General features: G+C 37.0%; 1 protein-coding gene across 19 annotated transcripts in view; it reads left to right on the top strand.

Annotated features, from left to right (window-relative positions):
* Positions 1 to 27,524, top strand: part of MITF (melanocyte inducing transcription factor) — a 230,986-nt gene that overhangs the window by 119,890 nt on the left and 83,572 nt on the right. For 7 of the 19 annotated variants that reach the window (XM_008982006.4, XM_002758544.6, XM_008982009.4 and 4 more), the window contains exon 2: positions 26,804 to 27,053. In XM_008982006.4, coding sequence (XP_008980254.1) covers positions 26,804 to 27,053 — 250 coding nt within the window. Of the gene's footprint in view, positions 1 to 14,274; positions 14,565 to 26,803; positions 27,054 to 27,524 lie in introns of those variants that run through there. The other 12 variants (XM_008982008.5, XM_002758545.7, XM_078351472.1 and 9 more) reach the window with 4 other exon arrangements.

Here is a 27,524-nt window from a genome sequence, read left to right on the forward strand (position 1 = left end):
TATGTGATTACATCAGCCTTTATCCATTCTACTGCTGACGGGCATTTGGCTTGCCTATAGTTCTGCACTATTATGAACAGTGTTGCAATGAACATTATTGCCATATGCTTTTTGGTGAACACGCATATAAATTTATGTCTGATATGTACTAAGAAATGGAATTACTAGGTTGCGAGGCATGCATATGTTCAGCTTTTTGTAGATACTGCAAACCATTTGCCAGAAGTCTTTCTATGAATTTACACCCTCAGCAGCATCTGAGTGTTCCAGTTGCTCTGTTCCTCACCAGCATTTGGTAATACATCTCCCTTTCATTTGACTGAAGAATACTTAGTGTTTTTTTGACGGGGATGGTGCATGAAGAGTGCTTCCGGCAAGAGAACACCCTAAGCAAGGGTGTACAGCTAGAGTTAGAGAATGAGTAAATTGTTTATATTAGTTTGAATCATTACAATAGTTAAGTCCAGAAAGATAAGTTGGTGCTCGATTGCTAGTCTAAATAAAACATTTTCAAAAATTCAATCATTGTATAGTGATTAACCATTGATATTGTGACAATAGTTGCCTGAAAACATCAAAATTATGCTTTAGGAAGGGATATCTAGTAGAAGGTGTATAATGTTTTGGAGGGAGTTGTCAGAACAACTTAGTAGTCCAGGCCAGAGTTTAACTATGTCAGAATATCTGTGAGGACAGAGATGGTGGTTGATAGATAAGATGTGGTAAGTGACTGTTCCATAGAGGGTTAAGGGGAAGGAAGAGTAAGAGATACCTCTGACCCTGGTGGTACCTTAGCCAATTATGTCAAAATTCACTGCTATTTTTCTTAATACCTTTAAAGAGTAATTTATAGTTGCTGTCTCTATTTCTTTCTTCCCTACATGCCTTATTTTTCTAACTTTTTCATTACTAACAGTATTCAATATTATTATCATTAAATATATCGTATGCATAGAAACTAACACCGGTCAGTTTAGTAAAGACCAATAAAATGAATAACCATGTGTCCACTATCCATCTTAAAAAAAAAGGCACCCGGGTCGGGCACAGTGGCTCATGCCTATAATTCCAGCACTTTGGGAGGCCGAGGTGGGTGGATCATGGGGTGACGAGATTGAGACCATCCTGGCCAGCATGGTAAAACCCCATCTCTACTAAAATACAAAATATAAGCCAGGCGTGGTGGCACATGCCTGTAGTCCCAGCTACTCAGGAGGCTGAAACAGGGGAATTACTTGAACCCAGGAGGCAGAGGTTGCAGTGAGCAGAGATCATGCCACTGCACATCAGCCTGGTGACAGAGAAGACTCCATCTAATTAATAAATAAATAAATAAATAAATACATACATAAATAGATAGATAGATAGATAGAAGCCTCTGGAAGCCTTGTCTTTGAGGTATTCTCCTCTTATACTCCTTACTGAGTTAACTATCATTCTTTTTGTTCTAATCACTCCTTTGATTTTTCGTTATAGTTTTGGCATCTATGACTACGTCGTTAAACTATACATTGAACTTTAAATAAATGAGGTCATATGGCAGGATTCTATGTGACTTCTTTTTTCATTCCACATCCGTCTTGAGTTTATCCATGTGGAGACATATCACTCATGTTCACTGATGTGTAGTGATGCATTGTGCTAATATTATTTCTCAGTTTATTTATTTTATAGATACATATATACATTTTATTGCACCTTAGGTTCTGGGGTACATGTGCAGAACATTCAGGATTATTGCATATGTACATACATGGCATTGTGGTTTGCTGCCTTCATCCCCCAATCACCTACATCTAGCATTTTTCCCCATGTTATCCCTCCCCAACCTCCCTACCCAACACTGTCCCTTCCCTATTTCCCCCCAACAGACGCCAGTGTATGATGCTCCCCTCCCTGTGTCCATGTGTTCTCATTGTTCAATACCCACCTATGAGTGAGAACATGCGGTGTTTGATTTTCTGTTCTTGTGTCAGTTTGCTGAGAATGATGGTTTCCAGGTTCATCTATGTCCCTACAAGGGACACAAACTCATTGTTTTTTATGGCTGCATAGTATTCCATGGTGTATATATGCCACATTTTCCTTGTCCAGTCTATCATTGATGGGCATTTGGGCTGGTTCCAGGTCTTTGCTATTGTAAACAGTGCTGCAATGAACGTATGAGTGCATGTGTCTTTATAATTGAATGATTTATAATCCTTTGGATATATACCCAGTTATGGGATTGCTGGGTCAAATGGAATTTCTGTTTCTAGGTCCTTGAGGAATTGCCACACTGTCTTCCACAAAGGTTGAACTAATTTACACTCCCACCAACAGTGTAAAAGTGTTCCTATTTCTCCACATCCTCTCCAGCATCTGTTGTCTCCAGATTTTTTAATGATCACCATTCTAACTGGCATGAGATGATATCTCAATGTAGTTTTGATTTGCATTTCTCTAATGACCAGTGATGATGAGCATTTTTTCATGTGTTTGTTGGCCTCATATATGTCTTCTTTTGAAAGGTGCCTGTTCATGTCTTTTGCCGACTTTTAAATGGGTTTTTTTTCTTTTAAATCTGTTTTAGTTCTTTTCAGCTTCTTGATATTAGCCCTTTGTCAGATGGGTAGATTGCAAAAATTTTTTCCTATTCTCTTGGTTGCCGGTTCACTCTAATAATTGTTTCTTATGCTGTGTAGAAGCTCTGGAATTTAATTAGATCCCATTTGTCTATTTTGGCTTTTATTACCATTGCTTTTGGTGTTTTGGTCATGAAGTCATTGCCTATGCCTGTGTCTTGAATGGTTTTGCCTAGGCTTTCTTCTAGGGTTTTTATGGTGTTAGGTATTATGTTTAAGTCTTTAATCCATCTGGAGTTAATTTTAGTAGAAGTTGTCAGGAAGGGGTACAATTTCTGCTTTCTGCACATGGCTAGCTAATTTTCCCACCACCATTTATTAAACAGGGAATCCTCAGTTTATTGATCTCTTCCTTCTTTATTTTATTTATTTATTTGTTTATTTACTTATTTATTTATTTTGAGACATAGTCTTGCTCTTGTCACTCAGGCTGGATTGCAGTGGTGCAATCTAGGTTCACTGCAACCTCCTCCACCTTCCTGATGTGTACCTTATAACTCATTGGTATTTGACTTCTTTATTAACATATATTTATTATTATAGCTTTCTAAACTGACAGTTTTCCTTTTTTTCTTGTTTGCTTATGGGAAATGGAAGCAATTTTTAAATACTAGTTGCATTGCATTTAAAGATCACTTCCATTTCCCATAAGTAAACAAGGAAAAAAAAAAAAGGAAAATGAAAAGAAAAATAGAAAACACATATCTTTTTGAAATTGTCAGTTTAAGAAAGCTATAATAATAAATATGTGTTAATAAAGAAGCTAAATACCAATGAGTTATAAAGTGTACATATTTGAAATATACATTTTATAGTATTATTGATACTTTGATATTAATTTAGGTTTAAGAATTATGAGAAATGCTAAAATGATAGGGCCTTTTGACCTCTAAAATGAAAATGTAAAACATTTAAAGTATATTTAGTTAGCGCACAGCTCTGTCATAACTTTGTGTAAGGATATTTTTGTTTTCAAGTACAGCACAAAACCTGCTCATGAATCCCAAAGCATTATAAAGCTGGCGCCATCTAGTGTATGAAGTACTATATAGCTAGTACTGGCGGGAAAAAAATTGTACTAGGAATCTCTTTTGGTACTTTATAATGAAATTAGATAACCAAAACAAAACTGGACTGTAAGCTAAATTTATATTCCAGGAGATAACCCAGGACAGAGTGACCTTCACAGCATTAGAGGAGAGGTCTTTATATATTGAAGCATGAACCTCTAGCATGCCTGACATTTTATTCTGACAGCCTTGTTTTGTTTTTTTCCTTGGGCAAAGGTCTTATTTACAGGCACTATCAACAAACACAGCGTGTCACTTCCATTGTGATATTCTCACTCCGACTTGGCCAGCTTCCCACTTTTCCTGTATGGAATCCTATCTGAGAGTCATGCTCACTTCCCACAGTTAGTGAGAGATTAGGGCTGCGCTCACTTACTATGATTTCAGAACTCTACATGGTTTTCTTTATCAGACTGAAATTCTTTGTAGCTGTTAACCTCTCATCACAATAGAGTGGGCCACTATTTCGGGGCTCTGTTTAATCTTGTTTCCACTAAAAGTTTCTGGCACAGTCTTTATGTCTCTCAATCAATGTTTCCTGAATTTTAGCTATTCTCATGCTAACTTCATTACTTTTGCTTGCAAAAACCACACAGAACTTAAAATATTCTATGTTTTAAAGGAAATGTTATAATACATGGAATATAATACATGAATGGAAATATGTATTAAAAATCAGTGCAATGAAATTAAAGAAAATTGTTAGATTCTTGTTAGGTATATTGTCTGGACTGGCTGGTGTCTGAGATCTGAGTTTTATTGGGAACAAAGGGCAAGTGTTGAGAGACTGAAGACATATTAGCGTCAAACAGAGACTTCCCTTAGATGAAAGAAATTTGAAAGGGCCCTTCTCACTGTGTAATTCCATGGTTATTTAATATGAAGTCTATGTGTCTTGATTTGTGATCATCTTGTATTCCATACTCTGGGAAACTTTGCTTAAGATTTACCATGTTTCTCAAAGGAAACCGATCATTTTCCCCCAAATTTCCAAAGATTTTGTTTCCCCTACAAAGCCTTTTTGAATAATCATTTCCTTTTTTGAGAACTTTCTTCATCTATTAACAAGTAAAATTGTGTTGATATGTTGGGTTACTTTTTTTTCTTTCTTGTAATCTCATATTTTCTTCGTCTCTTTTCTAACCAGATTAAGTTATTTGAGGACAAACATTGTTTCTTTCTATTAAATGCCATTAATTGAATTCGTGCTTGGTATAAATATTCAGGGAAGTCTGCTTCATTCTTTCTCTCTCTCTCTTTTTTTAAGTCAGATCATGGTTAGAGGTGGCCAAGTAAAAGCATTGTGGTCAATTAATTAATTATTTAACCTACTGATGAATAGTTATTGAGTGCCTTCTCTGTGTCTGGAATTGTATGTGGTAAAAGAATGAAGTAATAACCTAAACAGACATAGTTCATGCCTTTAGGGAATTCAGAATCTAGTGTGGGTACAGACAAGTAAAGAGGCAACTCTAGTCCAAGATTCTAATTTTAGAATTAGTTTGCTTTTGTGCTCATTGGGTAGATTACAAAAACTTGGAACAGAGAACCATAGAGAGGAAAGTGTGGGCTCTGGAGTTTCAAACTCCAGATCTGTGGCACATTAACCTCTTGATTTTGGGCAAGATACTCATCTCACTCCCTGCCCCTCAGTTTGTTTCTTTAAATTAAAAAAGATTTATTTAATAATAAACATGAGGTATGATATGTAAATATGATTTACAGTTATCAGTATGACAATGTGATAAAGAATTCTTCATGTCTTTTCTCTCCTCCCTCCTCTTTTTTTCACATAAGGCAGAGACATGATCTCCTTGCTTTTTTTCAAATTTTCAAATTTCTTGCCCAGAACACTAAGAAATGAAAATGCAACGATCCTAGATCAAATGTAGAAACCAAACATCTTTGTTAATGGTAATATCATTGTGGATGGTGTTTACAGGTTGCAAATGCATGCAATTTTCACATTGTTTGTTTGAATTAATAAGTAATTTGAGCATTCAGTTACCCCAAAATATTTTTCTCTTAATAATCATTATATGCCATTTATAGATCTCAAGCCTGTTGAACAGTGCCTGGGACATAGTAGGTATCCAATAAATATTTCTTTAGTGAATGAATGAATTTTAATCATTTTGACTCTTCTTGCTTTTATTCATGATTTTGTTAATATCCTTTAAAAATGAACCAATATTATTTGATATTAGGAGGGAGATATGCTTGAATTAGGGTTTTTGTTATCATCTATATCTGTATTACCAGCCTTACTTGTAATATCTGGCAAGTAATTAATACATAGTAAATGTTAAGGGGAGAATTTAGTAACTTTTTAGGCATTTCTTTTTTTAAGAACATATGACAATTTTTTAAGTAAGGATTTAATTTTTCTTTTATACAATTTCATGGTAGTATTCCTTGGAATTTTACAGACTATTAATTTAAAATACTAGTTATTTGAATATTTTACTATCAACATTAATATACACTTTGATTATAAGTAAGACTCCTTAGAGTGTCAATTAGATGCAGAAAACTAATGTGTATTGAGTTTATTATGATTGATTAGAGTTTATTATGATTAATCAACAGACAGGAAGGATTTTTGTGCAAATATTATTTTTCTCATTTTAAATCCTGTTTGTTCAGCGTAACTGACACAGGATGTCATTAGTATGAGAGTTAAGTTTTGAGATGCTTTAAAAGTTTGGAAAATTTGACTGTTAGCACAAATTTAACATAAGGTGATTTGTTTAGCATAAAGATGTTTGATTTTTTATAGTTTTACTTATTTAAATACATGACTTCCTGTATGATTCCTGGGTATGTTTACATAGAAAAATATAAATTAAAATTATAATTGGTACACTGAATAAGAGCAGAAGGTTTCCTAGAGCAGAATTTGGTTTGTAGCTAAGACAACCACTGAAAAGGCATAGTTAGTTGTCTACTATTAGAAGTTGGAGATACCACCAATATTTAGTCTTTAGTTATGCATTATGAATATATTAGTTACAAATTTATCTCTACCTTTCCTGAATGAACTTACATGTATTTTGAATATTTACTACCTCTTAAGATAACAAAATTCAAAACTGACTTAAGCATTGTCTTCAAATAATAACTTTTATTTGCCCTAGAATTTAAAGTTCTTTAGGCTCTAAAGGTTGACTTTTCATTACCTAACAATGTTTTGAAATAGATTCCTCATTTCTGTGTCGCATTCATTGAGTGCTATTTTTCTCGTTTCATATTTTATCTCATACTATTTCATACTAGGCTAATATGATTAAATGAGATTAAATATGAAATGTTTTTAATAAAATAGTATTAATATTCCCATTTTATAGATGCAGATCTTGAGACTCATAAGTTGAATGCCTTACTCAGAGTAAAGCTAGGATATGAAGGGTAATGTGTGTGTCTGCATTGAATCACCACACTACCTGTCTCCACTTGGACAAATGGTGCCAAGTTTGTATCCATAGGAGTGACATATTTATTAAATAGTAGACTGCTCAGAAGTTTGCTGCCCACAGGTCGAAACCACCTCCCTGGATCCTTGCCACATCTTACACAAATTGGAGTTTTGGCACATCAGTGACTTCCATACTACCTTCCACAGTGGAATCATTGTCTGCAAGAAACAGTGTCTCTCTACTTTCCGCTCACTTCTTGGAATACAAATATTTAATTTATATGAATAGACTACAAAATCTAGATGACAGAGTATCCCTGTTTTCTTGATCTCAATCCCTTCTTTTAGCTTCTCCTTGGACCAGAAAGGACTTAAATGGTTGATGGAACTGCTGATGTCCTGGGATCTCCTAATGAGATGGAATCAAGGGAAGGGTGGGTTCATCTCAGCAGCTGTCAGCTTAGCTAAGGTAGTCCATGGAGGCCATTTCTACGACTGAACTGCATATTGCTTTAAAATATTGTAATATCTTGACTCTTGCTTGGAAGAAGAAACTGATATTGTAAATGAAGATGATAGTGCTGCACTCTCCTGTTTCAATCCACAACACCCTTAAAAGATAGGCAGAGACATTTATATTCTTACTGCCCTTCAATATTTCATAACTTAAAAAAAGTACTAACAGTCAAAAAGATGTCCACATTTTTCTTTTTAAATTAGTAAAATGTTAACCCATAAACTGAGAGAAAAACGCCATGATTTTCAGATCCTGATGTGGACAATTTAATTTATTGTAAAGTCATTTTGTGAATAATTTTACCCCCCACACTGGCGACGGCCTTATCTTTTCCTGTTTATTTACCTTGACAGGATCGTATATTGTATTTTTACTAAAGTTCTCATTTTAAAATATTATTAAAGCAGCATAATCTCATCAGTGTGTTCTCTCCAACTTTGTGTTGTCTCACTTACTCCGTTTATATTGTAGATTGTAGTTTTCTTATTGCAAATACTGGCTGTCATTTATAGATAACAAAGAAAGGCCTCTAAATAACCTTTATTGCAGGAACAAGTATTTCTTTTGAAATGAACCATGAGAGAATATCAGAGAGTTTAAGATAAGGGATTAATCTGTTGTATTGATCATTATATTAAATGAAGGAGTTAAACCAATATTTTATATATTTTCTTCATTAATTGATTAAAAATCCACTTTAGACAGAATTTGAGATGCCTCTTTGTAGATTATATTTTTATCCCCAGTACAGATTCTCTGAAACAATTTTTAAAAACATTTCATTTTTCCTTCTGGATGTTTGTATAAGCATCTTAACAGTTCTTTAATAATGTTGGGATGCATCCCAGTCCGGTTTGCATGGGGTCACCTTAGTCTCTTCTTTATTTTCCTCTTTAACCTTGAAGGGTTTCTTTGGGTACCAGGTACAATGAACTGTCTTTGAGAGGATGCTGTAATATCACTGTTACAGGCAGATCTGTTCTTGGTAGGAGAAAAAAATAGAAACAGGATGAAAGAGATAAACGTGAGTGCTACCGCACAGTTATTTCTGTAAGTAGGTAGTCATTAAAAATTTTCTTCAGTCATGCTGTGATGATTTCAAATTAGAACTGCTGGACCAGTCCCTTGAAAATTTGTACCCCAATGCTTTATCCATGAAAGTGAGTTGTACTCAGCCACTAAAAGCTTGCAAATAAAGAGTACATAGTTGTATATTCCATTTATACCCATTGACTTTCTTCATAATTAGCTAAATGCTATCTCAAATCATAATTCAAAGAAACTTCCTCACCTGATCTTTTTTCGTTTTTGTCAGTCATTCATCCATTCTTCTTTCCTTTTATCCATCCATCTGTCCATCCATCCAGCAAATATTTGAGTACTTACTATATATCAGGCACTGAGTACAAGGTAAGTACAAAGGACCCTGCCCTTAAGAAAACAAGAAAAATAGATAAAAGGATTACAAGTTGGATTAAGGGCTATAAAAGCAAGAAGCTTGCTGTAAGAGCACAAAACAAAAGTAAATGTTTCTGCTTTAGGAAGGATGGTATGTGAAGACCTCTCTGAGGGAGAAAGGTAAGACCTGCAAAACTTCATCTGCCAGATCAGGAGGGGCCAACTCAGGGAAGGAATCTCAGAGGAGGAAGAAGAGGGCTCTAGCATTCTGTCCTCCCTGCACACTCTTCCCATGGGCGTGTGCACGTGAGTCTTGGGTTTCTCTGGAGTGAACCCCTGGAAAGCAGAGCCTTTTGCACCTTCATCCTTGTCTTCCCCATGGCACTGAGAACAGTGCCTCTCACACACACACTAGGGAAACCAATACGTGTTTGGATTGAAGGACCTTTCGGTGGCATCTGACTTTTCCCAGAACCTGAGTGTAATGGCATGTGGAGAAGAGATGTATGTGTTACTGTTGAAAGTACTTTGTGAGTTTCATTATTACTTTGATAAAACTCTGTAGTTACCCCACAATAAGGCTTTCATTGAACATTCCACGTGGATATTTAAAAAAATTAAAATGTATGAGTAACTTCTTCCTTCAACAAATAAAAGGAACTTCCGTTCTTGAGTATTTTCCTGCCACTCTTAAGAGAACATTTACGGCCGGGCGCGGTGGCTCAAGCCTGTAATCCCAGCACTTTGGGAGGCCGAGGCGGGTGGATCACGAGGTCAACAGATCGAGACCATCCTGGTCAACATGGTGAAACCCCGTCTCTACTCAAAATACAAAAAATTAGCTGGGCATGGTGGCGTGTGCCTGTGATCCCAGCTACTCGGGAGGCTGAGGCAGGAGAGTTGCCTGAACCCAGGAGGCGGAGGTTGTGGTGAGCCAAGATCGTGCCATTGCACTCCAGCCTGGGTAACAAGAGCGAAACTCCGTCTCAAAAAAAAAAAAAAAAAAAAACATTTACATAGATAATATTATATATAGCTATATATATATTATAATGTTATATTATGTATTAGTGGTTTCTATACTTGACTTCACTTTATACCCTTGTGAGAATCATTTTTAAAAAAAAAAGAATTCCAAACCTGCAGAATCTCACTCACTCATCTGTTTGGGGAAAGATCCTTGACCTTAATACTTTTTAAATCTCCTGAATTTATTTTAAGGAGGTGTGTAAGGAGAAGGCTCCTCGAGTGTTTCTGATAGGAAGACAGGTTTGGGAATCATTGGCTGGGATCAAAATGAAACATTTCAGGACCAAATAGACACTTCCTAAATTGTGTGTAGTTCATGGGCCAATATAGGATCTGGCACACAGTAAGCTCTCAAGTGTTAACTATTGTGGGGCTGGTGAGTAGAAGCATGAGTTTACTGAAAAGAACAATGACTATCAAAAGAATGAATACAGAAAATATGGTGTGCTTGGGGTGGGCAATAAAACATTTACTGCCTACATAAAATAAAAATTCTGAGTTATGATAAAACAGTAGCATGACTTTTGTTCGGCTAAGTTTTAGACAGAATAACAAGTGAAATTCCTTATCTCTTCCCAACCCAGTCAAAGTAGTGATTGAATCTTTCCTTCCAAAAAGATTCTGAAACCCAGTTTAACCTCCAAGGAAAAAGTTGGCTGTCATTTGGATGGTCGATTATTTTAAATCCCATTTTAGTTAAGGCTCAGCTTTTAAAGGGTCAGTAAGAATTCTGATGACTATAGTTGATTTACTACAATTTAGGGCAAAGAGTAGTACTTATTATTTCAGAAGCGTTGGAGTACAGGTGATGTTTTTATTCACATTCTGTACTTAATTTTTTGATATTATTTTTTCCTCCTCAACTCCACTACAGATTCTTAGTTTATGTTTAAACTTGGGTCTCTATCTTTCCCTCTGTATGTGTGTGTGTTCATATGCATATACATATATATACAAACTTAGGAAATACATCTGAATAGTACAAATGTACCCAAGACAGTTGCTTACACATTACATTGATTCACTTTAAAGATATTCATCAAGCCATAGACTGTATATTCTACTGGGTTCTAGGGATACAATAGTAAACCAAACAGACATGGTTCTTGACATCCAGAAGACATGTGTTGGTCAGTTTGAATGATGACTTGAGGGATAGTACTTTAGTGCTGGGAAATGCATGTAACATTTTATGAATTTTGTATATGGTGGTATGTGTTCATATTTAAGGCAAGTTTTGGTCCATTTGCTGGTGGACATTTCATTGCTGTATCCAAGATTGCCTGCAAACTGTAATGTAAGCTAGATATTTCTAAAGTACTTGTATAAATTGTAAATGGAAGTGTTCCTTGGGGTGATGGTTGTCCAGCATAAAAAAGTCAGGTGATGTTATTGACTGAACCTACCAGGGGAACATTTGGCACCACATTGTGTCCCCTTTGGGAATGGCTGGAATTGATACCATTGGTTTTGTAGTCAACATTTGAGAACTCGTGGAGGGTGCGGATTTTCCCTGTGTGTGAGCATGTAATAAATAGAGTTTCAGTTCTAAAATGTACCCAAGTGCCTTGTAGCTTTACTTGTCTCTAAATAATGTGTAAGGTGAGAGAGAGAATCTGGCTTGAACTCTTGTTTATTTTATTGCATTAAAATTTATTTTTAAGAGATGAGGTCTCACTCTGTTGCCCAGGCTGGTCTTGAACTCCTGGTCTTAAGCAAACCTCCCACCTCAGCCTCCTCCAAGTAGCTAGGACTACAGGCACGTGCCACTGTCCCCGGGTTGATTTTGTAGAAAATAATCCCTTAAAGTTTCTGATATGGTTATTCCCTATTTTGTTTTCTTGCTCTTCCACTTTCTTGATCTTTCTTTCTTTCTTTCTTTCTTTCTTTCTTTCTTTCTTTCTTTCTTTCTTTCTTTCTTTCTTTCTTTCTTTCTTTCTTCTTTCTTTCTTTCTTTTCTTCTCACTCTGTCCCATTTCCCTTGGTTCTCTAGATTGGTCAATATTAACCCAGGAGAGGTAGCACTAACTAACCATGATTGTAACTATAAGAGCTATTTTAAAAATTGAGCATTTGTAATGCATCAGAGATGATGCTGAACACATTACTTGTTATCTGTTTCAGTTCTCACAATAACCTATGGGTAGTCACTTATCATTTCTCTTTTCTCGGATGAAAGAACTGGGACCCAGGAAGTTTAGTAAATTTGTTCAAAGCCATATACTTAGTAATTGGTGGGATTTGAACCTGGATAAGTCAATATCAGAATCCATGTTCTTGATTTTCATGCCAAACTGTGGTAGAGGAAGGAGAAGCGAGGTGGGATAGGTTAGTAAGAGAAATAGTGTAGCATCTTAGTCATCTGTTTACCCCAGTACCCAGCATAGTACCTGGCATATAGAGAGTGTTCAATGACTGCTGTTGAGGAATTTTCTCCTCTAATCCTATTTATTAGTCCTCATTTTATGAGCAAGCTGCCCACTTTCCTCCACTTTGCACCTCTCCCCTTCCCATGAGCTATCATGACCTCCTACCAGGACTATTGCAGTAGCTAACTTTGCCAGTCTTCCAATTGGCTGTCAACATAGCAGCTGGTGAGATCTTTCTAAAAACTCAAATCTGAGCTCATCACTCCCCTGCTTGCCATCTGTCAGTGGTTTCTTGTGCATCTTGAAACAGAATCAGTGACCTTTCCCTAGCCTACCAGATCTTTCATGATCTGGCCCTGGTCACTGTGTAGGTCTCATGGGCACCATGTTTTTCCCTCATTCTACGTCCTTCAGTCATTGTGAGTCTGCGGGCTAACTTCCCACATCATGATTTTTACACGTTACTGCTACTTGGAAAGCTTTTCTACTATACTCCCCCTCACCCCAACTCAGATCTCAGACCAGAAGTCCCTGCCTAAGGAAAGCCTTTTCTGACGTTTAAATTTTAACTTTTTCACCTCTCTGCAGCAGTTACGACATTTATCATTATATATTTATGTGATTATTTAAGATGTGTTTCCCACTAAACTGTAAACTCCACGAATTTACACAATGCCTGGAACACAGGCGGTGTTCCATAAATATTTATTGAACAAAAGAAAGAAAGAATGCATAAAATGAGCAGAGAATAAACAGAACCGGAATAGTTTGGCTGAGACTCCTGGCTAGATATTTCCTAGTATTAGAGGGAAGTTAAAAAAAGATAATTTCATTATATCATGTAATTTAAGTTTGATTATGGCTGAAAGAGTTTGCTTTATTTTCCAACAATTTATTTTGGAGCTCAACGTAGGCACAGAGAGGTGAAGTAATTTGCCCAGAGTATGCAGCTCGTCAGTGTCAGATGTCTTTGTTGTGACCTTTGAATTGTGTGTAAGGAGAAACATACATACAATATTTTCATTAACTCTGCAGGGCATCTTTGGTGTGCTGAGTCCTGTAGAAGCTGCATAAATATTTGATAATATTGATGTTGTCATGTCTGCATTTTAAAGTGTTTTTTGAGAACATGTATTGCTGTTTTTTCCTCTTGTCTACCAATGTGTTCAGAATTGGACTGCATGACAATCTAAGAATAAACAGTTGATGGCCTAAATATTTGTGTGCCCTGAAAGATGGTGGCCATAATTAGAAGCAGTTTGTGTTTTACTTCCACCAGAACTGGGCAAGGGCAACCCTCCTAATGTTCTTGGGGTCTGAGGATAAGGAATGCTGTTTTGGATCTCTAGCTTGTCAGCAAGGAGGGCATATGCATTTATCAAGCTCCAAAAATGCCTGTACAGGAATGCAAAACACCTAGAGCTGTGTGATGAGTTGATGCCTGAAATCTCCCAAACTGAGAAGAGACACAAGCAGTTCCACAATCCTCCCTCCTAGATTCTGTGACTCCATTAAGTGTTAAAAATTCACCGGGATGTGAAATTACCTCTCCTTTTAAGTTCTTTAATAATGTGCAGCCTCTGCAAGCCTCAGCCAGCACCCGAGCTGGGTAAGACTAAATAAGCTTCTGGAGGTGCTCGCCTGACTGCTGAGCTGCCTCCCTGGCCGTGCCTGGGTCCTGGAGTAGCCCCTTTTGTGGTGTGAGGCAGCATTTTTGTCCTGCAGGTACAGTAGGTACTGGATTAAACAGGTCTGCTATTGCAGACAGACACCAGGCACCGTTCTAGCACAGAGCTGTGTTTGGATTGGAGTTTCCAGGGCCTTATCAGGAGCCACCCCTAGTGACACAGCCAGTGCCAGAACTAACTTTGACTTTCACTCTTCGCCAAGGGCTTGCAGAACACCTTAAAGGAAAAAAGATGGAGGCGCTTAGAGTTCAGATGTTCATGCCATGCTCCTTTGAAAGCTTATATCTGTAAGTGAAGTTTTATTCTGGAAGTAATCCTGGGACCACTTAACAGGAGCAGTTTTTTTTTTTTTTAAACGGGGAGGATAGAGGAAAAGAAGGTTTTATTGGAAGTTAAAAATACTGAAGCTGTTACTTCTGACTGTGCCTTTAATCAGCTTCAGCTGTAACCTCTGGTAGGTGGCTATGACAAGGATAACAACTAATTTGGGGGTGGGGGTGGGGGTGGGGGTGGTAGATAGAAATGCTAGCCCAGTATCTTTGCCCTCTCCTTTAAAATGGAATGCTGGTCTTAAGTTAATAATGACAAAAATACCCCGACTGCTTGAAAAATCTGACTTAGAGCAGAGCTTGATTTATGATTGCAAGATAGACTGCAGCCCAGCTTTGTTATGAATAAAACAGGATTTTCTTCAGAAAACAGTGTGTTTAATACAGTAGTAACATTTGTCAAAACTCTCCCATTGTAAACACTTTGAATTTTTGTTTTCTCCCTTTTTTTTTCCCTGAACTGTGGAATGGTAACAGTTGCATTAATGAACATCTCCTTTGCATTCTTGTATATTGATTTTTTTTCTCTTGGAGGGTAAAACAGACATCCAAACATCAGAATTATCTGCCTGGCATATAAATGTAGAACAAATTTAAAAACTGGCAATTTCAAGGAAATATTAAAATGGAGAAATACTAAACAGAGGATATATCCCCCCGCCCCCCGCCCCCCTGTTCCTTTAACATTTACTTTCACTGCTAGGTGATAAGATTTGAAAACAATACTAAAAGCTGTGTCCCCAAGTGAATAGGCATTCAAGCAAATCAACTTATGCAAAAGCCACCTCTGGAGCTTAATAATTATTTACTGAACGTTCCTGGGTCATGGGAGAGGTTCTGATTAAGTCAGAAAGGCATTATGTTCAGCAGCTTGTGAAGGTGTGTTTAAAGACAGCAAGAATAATGGAAAAATACTAGATGTAGCAGACCTATATTTAGAATTTGATTCTTAAATATGTGTATATATATATACATATATGTGTATATATATATACATATATATATATATATACAATTCCTATAAGTTTAAGTGTGGGCTAAAGTTCATCATTTTCAGTAGATACATCTTTAAAAGGTCTTATAAAAGGTAGTTTTAAAAAATGATTTCTAATTTCTCAAGCTTTTATTTCTGCTGTACTTTAATAGATACTTTACATGTTTTTCATTCTTTATGTCATTAGAACAGGTAAATTACCTCTATAAAATGTTAGAGCATTTTATGAACAACGTATAAATAATTATGTACTTAAAATGTCAGTATTCTAGAAATGTTGTAAATTTTTGCCGTATAAATGAGATAATAGCTGGGGAGATGATGTCTACTTTTTGTGCTTCACTCTCTGCAAGAATCTATAACTTATTAATTTTTTGATATTAATAATGGATGGCATGAACAAATGAAACTTATTATTCTTATGCAACATACAAATGGTAGTGATGCCAAACCTGAATTTACAGCCAAATCAGTTCCCAATTTTGAATTTATTTTTTTAGTTAACTAAAATATTTGTCATAAAAGCATACTTCCCTTATGCACTCTCAGAATGAAATTCTTAGCAAGCATGTTTGACAAAACTTGTTCGCTGAGTTATTGCCCATTAACTTTTTTGTGCCTGTTCTTTTAGTAGGGCACACACTGTGAATTAATTGTTTTGTATTTTTCTCTAGGAAAGAAACAGTATATGACAGCAGAAGGCAGCATTCTAGAGTTTTGGCTGCCTAGAAAGTAACTTGTTAGCTTTCACTAGCTTTTAGATATTAAGATGTTCAGGCTGGCATGGTGACTCATGCCTGTAATCCCAGCACTTTGGGAGGCTGAGGCAGGTGGATCACGAGGTCAGGAGATGGAGACTCTCCTGGCTAACATGGCAAAACTCCGTCTCTACTAAAAATTCAAAAAATTAGCTGGGTGTGGTGGCGTATATCTGTAGTCCCAGCTACTTGGGAGGCTGAGGCAGGAGAATCACTTGAACCCGGGAGGCAGAGGTTGGCTCACTGCCCTCCAGCCTTGAGGACAGAGCAAGACTCCATCTCAAAAACATACAAAAAAAAAGATGTTCAGCGGATACCATTTCAGGAATTAAAATGCAGTCTAGAAGAATTCATTGCCTCACTTTTGCTCATTATTGTTCACATGGTTTGTGGGAACCATGCTAAGTATTGTACTCGTATTAACACATTTAATTCTCACAACTGCTCTATGAGGAAGATACTTCTTTCCACCCCCATTTTGAAGCTGAGAAAACAGGCTTGGACAGGTGAAAAATCATGCCCAAGTCATACAGCTAAGAAATGACAAGGCTAGGAATTTGACCCAGGGATTGGCTTCAGCGCTTAATGCTATTATGTTGTGGTCTATGGATTTTCACTTAAGATTCTAAGTGAATCAATATTTCTTCCTCTGCTCTTTTATCTAGTGGGTTTCTTCTATCCCCAGATTTCAGAATTACCAAACCATAACTCATTTGAGCTTTTGAGGGACCAGGATTGGTCCTGATGCCATGTCTATCAGGTGTATTTCCCTGAGTCCAAGCCACTATTGATTATAAGACAGCTATTGGCTGGGCGTGGTGGCTCACACCTGTAATCCCAGCACTTTGGGAGGCTGAGGCAGGTGGATCACGAGGTCAGGTGTTCAAGACCATCCTGACCGACATGGTGAAACCCTGTCTCTATTAAAAATACAAGAATTAGCCAGGCATGGTGGCTTGTACCTGTAATCCCAGCTACTCAGGAGGCTGAAGTAGGAGAATTTCTTGAACCTGTGAGGCAGAGATTATAGTGAACTGAGATTGCATCACTACACTCCAGGCTGGGGGACAGAGCAAGTCTTCATCTCAAAAAAAAAAAAAATACAGCTATTTGGGGAATAAATATATTCATTGATTATGAAATCTCTTCTGACTTGGGAAATCTTAACATGTGGTCGGAAAGTGCCTCTTAGAATTCAGGAACTATAGTAGATCCCCAGAGCCCAGAGTTCTCCATCTCTGGATGATTGAAGCAAATGGTTTGAATAAGGGTGTACCAACTCTAAGGTTCTAGTATTTGATTCTATTAGGTAGAGTGTTTGTTAGGAGAGAGACACTAACTTTACCCCCTGAACAAATATTTATTTGGTTCTATGTGCTGGGGAAACAATATGTGAATAAAACATGTAAACATTTCTGCCCTCCTAGAGCAGATTGGACCAGGTCACGAAGGACCAGGGACATGCCAGTTTCGTCCCTAAGTCTGGCCCTCATTCTCATGGTTCAGGATGGCTTCTGAAGCTCCAGCCAGTGCAGCCAGATAACAGAAGACATGGTGGCAGAGGGTTCAGAGAAGGGGATCATTCGAAGGAGATTTTCTGCAGCTGATTCTGATACTCAGCCATGTTTGGAAATGAATACTAAAACATTCAAGATTATCTGTTTGTTTAGTAGGCGAGCTGGGACATGAGCCCACGTACGTCTCTCATTCTTAGGCCAGAACACTTTCCTCCATGTCTGAGAAAATTCACATTCCATTCCCTACCTCCAAGCCTGGCCAGAGGTCTGGAGAGCCCTTCTTAAACTGAATTCAGTATGTTGGATGGAATCAAATGGAAAGGACTACTCACTCCTGCCAAAGGGGCTATGAAACCACACAAACACATCTATCCAGAAACTGCCCATGGCTCTTTATGGGTATAGCACAACTGCTTTATCATAAATGAAAGGAACCAATAGGCTGAATCTATAGGAACTGCCTACCCTTTGGGAGGTACTATGAGGTGGGTCATATGAGGCCCCTCCATTTCATATAACCCACTTCACCATACTCCCCACCCCATCTCCTTCTCTAGCTGAGGATCCCTCAGTCTCCTAAGATGTAAAATTTAAGTTATTTTGAAATGGACTCTTACTTAGAACTCCAGAAAACAGTTTCAGTGGCATTCTTGGGGTTGTCTTAGAAGACTCTTGAAGATCTTTGTTCTTTCCTATTTTTCTTCACCTAAAACCATAGTGTAGATGTATAAATTTGATCTTTATGTTATGCTGTAGTACACTTGCTATAGTCAGTTGTATTTGAATTAATAAAAGATTATCAGGCAAAAAAAAAAGTCAGCCTGTTTCACCACCAAAATAAATTCTTAAGAAATGGATATATATTTTTAAATGGCAGCAGTCTGAGTGTCTAACATTTCAGAGTGATTGGCACTTCTATTATTTACTTAAATCTCACTGGCAAAACTTAGCATGTAGCCAGACTAGCTCTGGAAAGCTTGGAAATGTTGTGGGTGGGAGTGTGCCTAAGCAAAACAAAGAGAAAATAGGAAAATAGATGGGTGCTAGGTTTTGTGAGTTGTAGGTCTTAGGCTGAAACTTTGACTTTTCCCCCAGTATTACTGATATTTTTAAAAATGTTACAAAATCAGCTGAAGTATCGCAGGTACATCAAACTGACATAAACAAAAATAGAGTTTGATTGGCCCTTTCAAAGTCACTGTCCAGGGTTAGTCCAGGGCTATCATGACTTCAGGGATGGTTTGATCCAGGTGCTCAATGCCATACAAACATTGGCTCCCTCTTTCTTCTTCCTTCTCCATAGTCCTCTGTTCTTTCTTTACTGTTTCCTTCAGTTTGCCTTTCTTCTCAGATAGATAAATCTGGAATTCCAGATTTATATCCTACCAGCGTTTCAAACCTTAGTATAAAGAGAATAATTTTAACCTAATAGTTTCAGTTAAAGACATAAGGATGACTCTAACTGGATTGTCATGGGGCACAAGCATATTTCTCAGTTGGTCTCTGACCAGAAGGATGGATTTCCTGATTGGCCAAGGTCGTACTTCCATGTCTGGAGGTAGTGGCAACACCATAACCTCATGAACTGAAAGTGAAGGAGGCTGGTTCTTCGAGGTTAAATCAGGTACTTTACCAAACAAGTGGGACAGGATGCTGGGCAGCTATAAATGCCGTGTGGCCATCATAAATCATTAGTGCTATGTGTAAAGTTGCCTCTTAAACCATGACAGGTGCACCCATTCACTGCTCCTTAGATCACAGTTTGTACTTTTGTCTTGATTTCAACACAGTGTTGGAAACTTTTCATCTTGGTTGATGTGTCCTAGACACGCAGTGATGGTTAAATGATGGTGGTCTAAGGCTTTTGAATCTTCTCTGATTTGTTATAATATTGTCTAGAAAAACAGCCAGAGCATGCCCTGTGATTGGGACTATTATTTGAGTACAAAGAGAAGGGCTTTCTACTTTTAAAAAGTTCCTTCCAATTACTTTCACACTCATGTCTGAATTCTCTCATTAGCTTGTTATTGTATTGGATTTTTTTCAAAATTACTTTTTCTTTTAAAATACTCTGAGTGGAGCATCTTGCCATGCCATATTAATTACTTTAAGGGATGAATTTTTCAAAACCCTTTAAAACATGGCAGTTAGATGTGAATGGGATTCCATAGTTGGACAAAGTAAACAAGAATTCTAGAGTACAGTCTAGTGGAAGGAAGCTTGATATGAAAAACAGAAAACTTGAGTATGGGGCACTTCAACTTTATCTGCTTTATAACCTTTCAATGGTCTGGCTCTCAGAGGCGATTTCTTTGAAAGGAATTGAGTGTTAGGAGTGTGCTAACCCATAGGGGCATCTGTGGAAAATGGAGATCAATCATGGTCATAAAATGAGGAAATGGCAAAAGTCATATCCTTGGTTTAAAATATCTTTTAGTAAGAGCTTGATATTCCTCTTAGTTGGAGTATATAGAAGTGGGAAACACTTTGGTAGAAAAAACAACTTAAAAAAAATCTGCTAATGATAATTGCCTGGAAGAACATTGTTCATATATTACAGAGGTCTCTAAACATTTTCGATCCTTTTTCCTAGTAGTTAATTTTTTTCAAGAAAACCTCAACACATTTTTATTTGATTTATGAATTATATACATGTGCCACTCTATTAATATATTATACCACATGTATAAAAATAAAAATAATATAAAATATATATAAAGAAATGTTTTAATTTTTTCTTTCTGGATCCAGGTTGTCATTTTAGGTATGGATTTTTGGAGAGTATTGATATATTGAGAACCTTATTAAGGTTCTCTTTGATTTTTATCTAATCATTTATTGAGATTAGTCTTTCCTAGTACCTACTGAAGGTCCAGCTTAAACAAAAATAGTGGGGAATCACGAATTAATATGAAACATCTCCTATGTTTAGCAGCAAATTGGAGTCTAAGTGTTAGAAAGAAAAGACCTCAAATTTTAACTTTTATGTGATTGGTGGTTCTTAATTTTTAGAATGCTTTTCTCCTTGTGTACCGTGAAATGTACAAAGCTCTGGAGATAGGAGCATTGTCCATTTCAGACACTATGATATCCTGCATGTCTAGCAGCACCTGGCCTTTCGAAAGCATTTTCATGGGGCATGCAGGCTGTGTTTTGCAAGCCTTTGTATTTTCTCTATGCCAAAAACCTGGAGTATTTATTATCTGAGCAGCTAATGTTACCCTTAAAAAGGTGGAATCTTGGCAGATCTTCTTTCTTTTTCTTGTCAGCTAAAACCCAAGTTAGGTGTTGATGGAAGTCCAGAAGATCTCAGTGTGAAGCCAAACTCTGATATCTGGTACTTTCATATTTACATGGGTTATACTCCCAGCTATTTTAAGTATGAGGGATGATATAGTTTCTTATTAGTATTTTCTTCCGCCATACAGAGTGAAAAAGTCATCCTGAATCACTTTGGAAGAAATGGAAAGTTTTAGATAACAGAAGTGCCAGTCACTCTGAAATGTTAGACATCTAGACTACCATTTAAAAAAAATAGCCATTTATTAACTCTGATTTTTGCAGTAGGTAGCACTTTCAATAGATTCTTAAGAATTTCTTTTTGCTGGTGGAATAGATTGGTTGGGGTAGTTCCTGTAGATTCAACCTATCAGTTCCTTTCATTTATGATAAAGCAGTTGTGCTGTACCCATAAAGGGCTATTGGAAGTGTCTGGATAGATGTTTTTGTTTTGTCTTATAGCCTATTTGGCAGGAGTAAGTAGTCCTTCCCCTTCTATCCCATTCAACATGTTAAGTTGAGCATCAGAGGGACTCTTCAGACCTCTGGGAAGGCTCATTGGAGGTGAGAAATGAAATGTGAATTTTCTCAGACATGGGAGAAAGTATTCTGGCCTAAGAATTAGAGATATGGGTTCAGTGTCCCAGCTCTACTATGCAAATTGGTGATCCTGGGTATTTTACTATTAGTTTCCAAACATCGGAATCAGCCAAGTGACAGAATCAGCTGCAGAATTTTTGTAGACATATTGATTCCTGGGCCTTACCTAAACAAATCAGAATATCCAGGAATGAGCCTGGACATTTCTATTTGAGGCAAAGTTCTCAGCTAATTTTGCTTTTTCAGCTAGCCTTTTGCAGTTTGAAACCCCTGTAGCTTAACCCATCCATGACATAGCTTTCTCCTCTCACAGGAGGTTAATACTGTTGAGGCTTCCTGTGTCTCTACTGTGTATAAATATCAACCACTGTGTTTCTTCCTGGACATAAATAAATTGTACATCAGTGCAAGTGAATACTAGGCTTTGAGCTCTGTCAACCAAATGACTATAATGAAGATTATTTTTTATTGAAAAAAATGCTACAATTCTTACTTTATGGCTCTTGAGAGATTTGTAGAATAAATGATATTCTCTCTCCATCCCTGCAAAATTTCTTGAGTTCTCTCATTTAAATAGATATTGCCTAAACTTTACAAGACATATCTTCTGTGGTCCAAACTTGAACATAGGCATATGAAAAGTAGATTCCTTATATCCAAAAGAAGCAGCTCGTGGTTTAATATTATTATTTTTACTACTAATTTTTGAACTGTGTTCCAGTTTATTGGACCGTGTTTCAGTCGTTGTGCTAAGCTTTTTATATCTATTAAATATTTTAATCCTCACCACAGTGCTGAGAGGCAGATGTATTGCAAAGTGCAGAGTAGATTAACTGGGCCACAGTCACAGGTTACTGCACAGAGCTGGACTCTACCTGAGGAGGGGAAGAAAGGAAATGCAAAGAAAAGTATAACAGTTCCTTCAGCATCTCCAGGTTTCTACTGATGACCAGAGTACTACCTTAAAAGACTGTGATATTGAGACCGAAGACCAATACCTATGAGATAATAAGAGTATTGGCATCACTGTCAAAGGTGAGGATTGGGCAGACAGATATTTGGATGCTGAGGCATTGAATTTAATGGAATTTCTGATATTGTTAAGTGGCTGATGAAGATAGTAGAATAAACTACTGGGATTTAGTTTATGCCAGATAGTTCAGAGCCCGTGTCCAATACACCTATACCATCATAGAGAAGAGGGAGGCTTTGAAGGTTCCAGCTACTGTGCTGAGCATTTTAATTTAGTGAACATTAACTGACCCAATCCCTGCAGCACATTAAAGTGCTGGGTTTTGGAAAAGCCCAGAGAGGTCAAGTGGCTCATTAAAGGTCATGCTGCTCAGCAGTGACTGAGCTAGCACTTGAGTTCAATCAGTGGCCCTCCTCCTCGAGCTATTGTCGACTAATTCCCAGTTCTCAGGGGAGTTTCATGCCTGGCTTCGGTGATGCCAGTACATGCCAGTAAAGGCATTTGTCTCTCTGCCCATTGGCTTTCAAAGGGTGCTTTCTGATGGTGAGATGCACACCTTCCCACGTGGAACTGGATCAGAGTTCTGTAATCTAAGTAATTGACTTAATTTTAAGGCATCTCAGAAGAATTATGTGACTGTGGCATTAAAGCCTATGAGATTAGAAACCAGGTATTCTCAGCACCTGGCAATAACTATTTGAATAAATGACCTTTACATAATCTGATTAAAAGGAATCAGACTCATGGAATTAGGATTATCTAGCGAAGATTCAGCTTCCTGGCCTGGGATGAGTTCAGTTAGCTTTTAAAATTAAATACATTTGGACATCTCTCCTTGTGTATCATTAGTAGGTTTAGCATTACGTCCTCATTTAAGAAAATAAACGTTGTTGCCACTCGTAAGGTTCTCACATAAACCTCAATTTGGTGCTTAAGACTTTATGCTCATTTGTCCTGCTAACATGACATGCAAATATCATGATTTTTGTCTAGAAGGTGATAATTGCAGATTCAGTTACCACTAAGAGAAAGAGATGTTTAGAAGATTGAGAGCAAAGCTGAGAATCTGGGAGTCATCTTTAACAACGTGGAAATATCCCGCAGGGAGTGTGTGCCATGAAGCGACTCTAATGCTTCCTTTGCACTTCTGGGTTTTTTGGGGGAAGATTTACTAAAACACTGTCAATTAGCTGAGCTGTGCTATATTTATAGAAATATACCATATATATTTGCTATATTTTTAGTGGGGTTTCTTTTTATTTATGCTGGTCTACTTCATACATAATTTTGTTTTAGAAAGGGTATTTCAGAAAATGCTTTCAGTGATGTTGTTGTCGACTTTCACGTATGAAGCCTTAGTGTGGTTGATAACTAGAAATTTTAATTTAAGATGTCTGAAGAATGCTTTACTGTTAATTGAAAGGATTTTTTCCCCAGTATCACAGCCAATGACTCGTCGTGAGCAGCTAATTAGTGCGATTATTCCACAGCTGCATTTGCTACAGCACAAAGGTTTGCTCCTGTTTTTATCAAAAGGATCAGTCTCTCTGGGAATGTTTTAACCTGACAGGCTTTGAATAGTAAGGCCGCTTATTTATTTATTTATTTTTAGATAACCGTCCTCCCTTAACCCCCACCATGCCCCTCATCACAGCTCTCCTTCTTTTCTTGGCTTAAGAAGGTACACTTGAGCTTTGAACACATACTCTAAAGTGGGAAAATATATGTTCTTTTTTGCGCTTTTTGTGAGCTGTATCAAGTGAATAGATATTTTGCGTAGAGTAACAGCCAGGTGCCCTTAATATGTGGATGAGTGCATGATATTAAATAATAAGCAAGGTATTAACATTGTTCGATTTGTGTGTGTGTGTAGAAAACGTAGGAAAACATGAAGGAAAGATAAATTGTGTTTTCTGGAATGCTGAGCACTTCCAAGAGTGCCGATGTGCTGGATACAGCCACTACTTTCCCATCGTATTGTCAAAATGTTGTCTATGTTGGATTCTGTCTCCTTTCTTCTAGCCAAATGGTGATTTTGATCACTCAAGTCTTTTCTTCATGCTCTTAACTTAATATCTAGAGGCATATATTCTGCCATTGAAAAAATACTATGACTTTAGGGGAGCAAAATGATAGAAAAATAAAATTACCTATAATTCTGTTCTCACTCTGGCAACTGTGATGATCTTTGCACGTTCCCTACTAATCATTTTGCATACTTGTATACATTCATTTTAAATTAGAATGTAAATATCCTTTTGAATCCTACTTTTATATTTACTCTTGTAGCATACATTTCCCACTTTGCTGTGTAGTTGTGCAACTTAAAGAAAAAATAGGTAGTATTTTACTGAATTCATGTATAAGATACTTATTCCCATAATCTGGGGCAAATTTTTGATGATTCAAATATTTTCCAGTTTGTAAAGAACTTTATGAGTCATTGCAAATTTAAGTTATTAGGAAAATTGTTCATCACAACATTTCTGAATCAAATTGTATGAACAATTTTTTAGCTTTTCGGTAATGTCGTTTTAGTATATACAAGCAATGGTGTAGAGTAACATTATTCTTATACTTATTCTTGTCATGGGCAGTTTGTTTAAAAACAAACAAGTAAACTAAAAACCTTGGATCTTATCTTAAATGCTATTTTGTACCTGGCTTTTCTAAGTTCATTATATTGTGTAGTTTTATTCATGTCAGTAAATATATTTTTACACTGTTTTGAATGGCTGCATCATGTTACATTATGATTCTCTGACAATCTACTGAACTGATTTCCTGTTGTGAAAATAAGTGAACTGTTAAATTGTTATTGTGTAGTGTTTCTGGGATACTGTGAGGGTAGAACCAACACTTCTTCATCGCCTAGCATTTTGTTACCTTCCGAGTTTGAAGTTTTTGTCTTTAAGAAGTTCGTGAAGATGGTCAATGATATTAAGGCTTTATTTTACCTTGTATTCGAAGATAAAATATAATACTGGAGTTTACACTCAAGGAAGGATGTTCAAAGTATAAATACTTACCTTGAAGCGTGACTTTCTCAAGAGTGAATATTTTCTCAAATGTTCCTTTTCTTCTGTTCCAGGTGCTAAGGCTTTGAACTGTTGACCTAAACAGATATGTTAAAAAAAACACATAAAGAGAAATGAACAATGAAACATTTTCTAGATATAATAATAGTGAAAGCAAACATTTGTTGAGGCTGTACTATATGGTACTCACTGTGCTAGGGGATTTATGTGCCTTGTTTTATTTGATCCCCCCAAATCCCTAGGAAGTAGGGCTTTAAAACATACATGACACAATAGAAATTTTAAATGGTAAGTGGGTAGAAAACTATTGTTATCCTTCTTTTCCAGATATGGTAACAAAGGCAGAAAGAGGTTTAATAACTTGATAACATAGAGCTGGAAAACCATATTTAGGAAAATTAGAAAGTCGTTTCTTTTTAATTTGTGAGTAGAGTTTCAGCATTTTAAATAATTTTGGGTAGAGTGAATACCAAAACCATTAGAAGTAGTCCTCATGGGGAGTGCACGGAGAACACATACTAACATAGTAGAGGGCATGCCAAGGTGAATCAGAAGAAAAGACGGCACAAAGAAAACCAGGCAGAGAAGTATTGGCTTGTCAGACCAGCTTGTCTTCTGCCCCCTTGCCCAAAGACTGAGGTTGAGCTCAGTGTTAACATTCTGGCCCAAATGCTTCCTTCATTAATTATTTTTACTTCTCATAACTTAGAAAAATTTCCTCTTGGCAAAGCTCACCTTTGCTTTAATCAATTCCATGTTAGTAAACATTTTAGGCATCTTCAAAGAACTTAGATAACATGTAGGAGTAGTTATTTGGTTAGATTCAGTTGTACAAAAAAGCAAATCAAGCAATTTATTTTTAAATGTGGAAATTTGGGTGCCATTAAGATGCTTTCCTTCTTGGCAGTGCATATGGCGGCGCTATATTTGGTGGTGATGAGTAGTGTGCAGCATAAAATGTCAAAAAAAAAATTAAGCCGCCTGATAAAAATGCCTAGATGCAATCAAGCTGACTTATTTTAATTCAACTACTAATGACTTAAATCCTGTCACCTCTTGATTTTCAATTATGTGGAGTACCATTCTGTGACTTGATTATATTTGCACAGACTCATTTTATAGTTTGGTGCAATTTAGGATACCCCAAAGTGCAAACGGAGGGTCTCATTAGGAAACTAAATGTATGCCTTTTGGTTTTCCCACAGCAGTTCCGCGGAGCATCCTGGGGCCTCCAAGCCTCCGATAAGCTCCTCCAGTATGACATCACGCATCTTGCTACGCCAGCAACTCATGCGTGAGCAGATGCAGGAGCAGGAGCGCAGGGAGCAGCAGCAGAAGCTGCAGGCGGCCCAGTTCATGCAACAGAGAGTGCCCGTGAGTCAGACACCAGCCATAAACGTCAGTGTGCCCACCACCCTTCCCTCTGCCACCCAGGTGCCGATGGAAGTCCTTAAGGTAAGTGAGTGTCGCTCTGGTTGGTTAGACCAAACTCTCTTCTATTTTCCATTTGCTAGGTGTTTTGTATATCTGAATGTGTATTTCGTTAGACTGGCCCATCATAATTATATTTGAAAGCTCCAACTCCCTTAATTTTTACATGGCTTTACATTTTAAAAGAAGGATGCAGACGCATTGTAGCTGTAATAGTAACACTCAATAAATGGTGGAAAAGAGTCAACATTCCATGAGAAATTGCAAGTGTTTGTTGTAATGACATCTTTCTTTGGGAAAGTTTCAAAATGTAAGAGTTATCTGAGATGGGCCTCTTCTAATAACTTGTGTATCTTAAATATTTTTTCTTAAATACCTTCCATAGCCACTCTTTAATTTTCTTTTTATTTAGTATGTAATATTGGTTGTAGAATCTGACTCTTTTAGAAAGCTCTTCAGATATAAGACTGAAGAAGAGCTTTCTGCGCTTTAATA

The sequence above is a fragment of the Callithrix jacchus genome, chromosome 15, assembly GCF_049354715.1.
Source record: "Callithrix jacchus isolate 240 chromosome 15, calJac240_pri, whole genome shotgun sequence".
Classification (NCBI taxonomy): Eukaryota; Metazoa; Chordata; class Mammalia; order Primates; family Cebidae; genus Callithrix; species Callithrix jacchus.